Source organism: Octopus bimaculoides, chromosome 15 (assembly GCF_001194135.2).
Source record: "Octopus bimaculoides isolate UCB-OBI-ISO-001 chromosome 15, ASM119413v2, whole genome shotgun sequence".
Classification (NCBI taxonomy): domain Eukaryota; kingdom Metazoa; phylum Mollusca; class Cephalopoda; order Octopoda; family Octopodidae; genus Octopus; species Octopus bimaculoides.
Window position 1 is genome coordinate 5056998 of NC_068995.1, and position 4054 is coordinate 5061051.

At 37.7% G+C, this 4054-nt stretch overlaps 1 protein-coding gene across 1 annotated transcript in view; it reads left to right on the forward strand.

Moving 5' to 3' along the window:
* The first annotated feature begins 1019 nt into the window (after nucleotides 1-1019).
* The window catches only part of LOC106882688 (transcription initiation factor TFIID subunit 11), a 5476-nt gene continuing 2441 nt past the window's right edge, over nucleotides 1020-4054 (forward strand). The window contains exons 1-2 of the mRNA XM_014933451.1: nucleotides 1020-1904; nucleotides 2650-2737. Of these exons, the coding sequence (XP_014788937.1) occupies nucleotides 1066-1904; nucleotides 2650-2737 (927 nt within the window). The 5' untranslated portion in view covers nucleotides 1020-1065. The remainder of the gene's footprint in view (nucleotides 1905-2649; nucleotides 2738-4054) is intronic.

A 4054-nucleotide genomic window follows, 5' to 3' on the forward strand; every position in this document is an offset into this window, starting at 1 on the left:
TCTGTTCTATAACACAAAATAGATAAGTATACGAAGTTTGAAAGTCTTTCGGTACCAAAAACACTACATAAAACATTAATGAAAACTGGTGCCCCCGTTTTGAACAGGATCCCACCTTAGACTTTATATACTGCCAAAGTGTCTTTCACTGTATAAGGCGTGAAAGTCGAGGGAGATTTTGCTGTTATTTCTAGCATGTCGAACGGCCACCTGGAGGTCTCTCACTCCGCCACCTTGCGTCGTCTGCTATTTGTTTTTCCAGCATATCTCTACGCATGCGCAAATGAAAGGAAAGAGTTTAAAAACTTCCGGAAAGTTGGTGTCGGTTTTTCCGGAAAGCGAGAAGGAGCAACTTAAAAAAATAAATCGAAATCTTAAAAAGTTTATTTTTTGACAAAACTCATTGCTTTGTAAGTAAAAAGGTAGAATCTGAAGAAATTAAACAAAAAAAAAATGAAAAGAAAAATTATGGGTGGGGGTGCTTCTCCGGCACTCCCGGCCTTTGTCTACATGTTCAATAAGGACTGAGTGCCCTTCAACAACAGTATTTGATTTTATTTCCTCTTTCACGTTAGGAAAGAGGAACATACAATTTTATGCCGAACATACCATTTCCGGTATGTTCGGCAATATAAGTCACTGACTGGCTAAAATTACATAATTTTAATAAAAAGTAACTTCTTTGATATTATTTCTAGATTTAAAAAAAATAAATGCAATTTTCGTCATCAGCATGCAAAACTAAATCAGGGATACATTTTTGAAAATAATCTGGTGAAACTTTCGAAAACTTCAATTGGTTGGAAAAAATTTAACAAAATTTCCGTCGTTCGCGAAGCTATCACGGAAATTTACGAGTGATAAGTACGCTAAGAATTAACTCGGAGAACAAATAATTTCAATATTCAGTGACTTGTAAAAAAATATTTTGATACAGCTCCGAACGATATGGTATTAAATAAATACAATGAAAATAAAAAATGATATTAATCTATATTTACATAAACAATTATATTGAAGATTTCCCATGATGCTCTTCGTTGGTCGTCAAACCATCAACAAGCAATGGACCCGAATCGTTCTAACGTGCGTAAGTCTTTGATTGAAGATTTAGGTTTAGACAGTAGCATGGAAGAAGTATGTGAACAAAAAAGTAGTTCGGCAATAGCAGACGAGAGCGATATTCACAGCATACACAGCCTTACGCAAGAATTATCTTCAGACAATGAAAACAGACTCGCAGACGTTGGCGAGACTCGATCATCGATCGGCGCGGGAGAAATAAAACTAGAACCTACTTTCACTATTACCAATAAAGACGATGATAACAACAACACCAACAGTAACACCAACAACAATAAGAACAGTGACGCATCATTTAGTACCAATAATGACGATATTTTACCTCACAAACCGCCTGATTTTCTTCCGACTCCTTTCTCTACTGAGTTTCCAAGTGTCCCAATTCTACCCAGTGTCACTTCAGATGAGATTTTGCCAAAGACCACCGATTCCTCTTCGTCTAAAAGTGATAACAAAGACAGCAGTAGCAACAACACTACCACCACCACCACCACCACTACCACCACCGCCGCCGCCGCCACCACTACGACGACGACGACGACCACCACCACCACCACCACCAGCAATAATACTAATAAAGATTCGGAGAAGACAACAGACAGTAACATCCCGGAGAATAGTTCTTCGAGTCAGTCTGGTAGTTCTGATGCCAAATGTGCCGCTTCAACGTCGAAGGATGATGGCACCGCATCAAGCAATGATGACAAAACCGATGTGAAACCAACGTCTGATGAAAAACACAAACTCGAAAATGCCGATGAAGGAGATGCCACATTGGCGAAACAGAAAAAAGAGAAACACGAAGAACGGTTAAAGATGCAGTGAGTAGAATGATTCTTTGAAGGAATTACATTTGCCTTACATTCTGAGTTCAAATCTCGCCAAGTTCAACCTTGCGTTTCATCCTTCTGGGTATCAATATAATCGACTAAGTTCGACTCCTTGAAATTACTGGCCTTGTGCCAAAATTTGAAACAATTTTTATTATTATAAATGGTGGGTTGGCAGGGTAGTTCAGAGCATTGAAAAACACACAACACACACATAAATACACACACACGTCAATACACATACAAACACACACACATAAATACATGTAACACATAAATATTCTGCATTTAACTCTTTAGGTACCAACCTGGTCATGCTGGAGCACCGCCTTTAGTCGAACAAATCGACCCCAGGGCTTAGTCTTTGTAAGCCTAGTACTTAATCTATTGGTCTGTTTTGCCGAACTGTTAAATAATGGGAATGTAAACACACCAACATCGGTTGTCAAACGATGGTGGCGGGACAAACACAGGTGCACATACACACATATATATACATACGACAGTATCCGTCTACCAAATCCACTCACAAGGCTTTGGTCGGCCCGAGGCTATAGTAGAAGCCACTTGCATGTCCCAAACCCCAGCTGAATAATTTCAGAGTTATTTTAATAATTTTTTATTATTTTCAAAATTAATTTTAAAAAAAAAGGCAGTGTTATTTCAACAGAAATATGGTAATGAAAGAATATAAAATGATTCTACTTGTTTTGTTTTTCTTTTTTTTCTTCTTCAGAGTTCTTGTGTCCAATTTCTCTGAGGAACAATTGAACCGTTATGAGATGTACAGGAGAGCAGCTTTCCCCAAAGCTGCCATCAAAAGAGTAAGTCTTGTACTGTAGTCTTTTTTAACACTATTTCAGTGGTTGTGTAACCCCTGGATCAGTCTTCGTCTGTTGCATATATAATGGCCAAATGTGTGTCTTGGCATTAGACTTGAAGATGTCTTGTATCAATGTGATGATACTGAACAATGTTCAAAGATGTTTTTCATACCATAATGGCTGCATAGCTTGCATTCCACTAGAGCTTGAGTGCATTCTACAACATGCAGTTGTTGCTGCAGTTTTGATGCATTCTGTTATTAGAGAATGCATGTTTTTTAGCAGCTCTTTTCCATCAACTGCAATGATGACAGCTTCTGTTTCTTCAGCTGCATAATGATGGCAGTCTATTGAGTTCCAGTAGAAATGGAATTTCATGGTTTGTTAGTGAGACCCACATTGTCATACCTGACTGGTGGTGTTGAACTTAAGCAAAGAACGGTTCAAAAGCGTGAGAGAGAAAGTCCCCCAAAACATAAATCTTCAGTAAATAAAACAAAATAACCTGTAGGTGGATTTAGTTAATCCTGGTGGGTGTGGAGTCTGCCTGGATGACAGGAGATTAAAAGTGTGTAGGATGTGGGCCAAAAAGACTTGGTATTCTCTGATGGTGTTCGTTTGATACAACTAGAGGGAGTGCTATTGACAAATCTTTGTGCTATGATCTGTGTGCCTTGCAGTTGACAGCTCATGTTGGTAAACATGTATATATGTATCTCTCTCTAAATATATATATATATATATATATCGAAATGCCGGTGTTAAAATGTGGGTAGCTGATGAAGTAGAATGATCTCTATGTGGCTTGTGTGTTTTCTCGTCTACGTTTGTTTGCAATGTCCTGTACCCAGATATGCACCTATACATACAGGTGGATGTCGGTATGCACATACCTGTACGTATATATGCATACATTCATTTACTATTTGTTTTTATATATATGTATATATATGTGTGTGTGTGTGTGTGTGACTAGCTATCTATCTGTCTGGTCTGTCCATCCATCCATATATATATACACATACACACACACACATATCCATCCGTCCATCCATATGTAGAAATAAGAAAATTCAGAAAATGGAGATACAGCATTAATATAATTTATTATCTGCAAAAATCTAACAAATACTCTTACAGCTGTTTCAATTTAGCCTAAAAGATTAAATTACAATAATTAAATCATTATATTAGGCAAAATCTCATCAGAGGGGTAGAAAAGATATACCATTAGGTTATTAAGTGTAGTGTTTTTGAATCATCTCAGCAGACTCTCTCTGTCTCTCTTTCTCTCTCTCTCTCTCTCTCTCTCTCTCT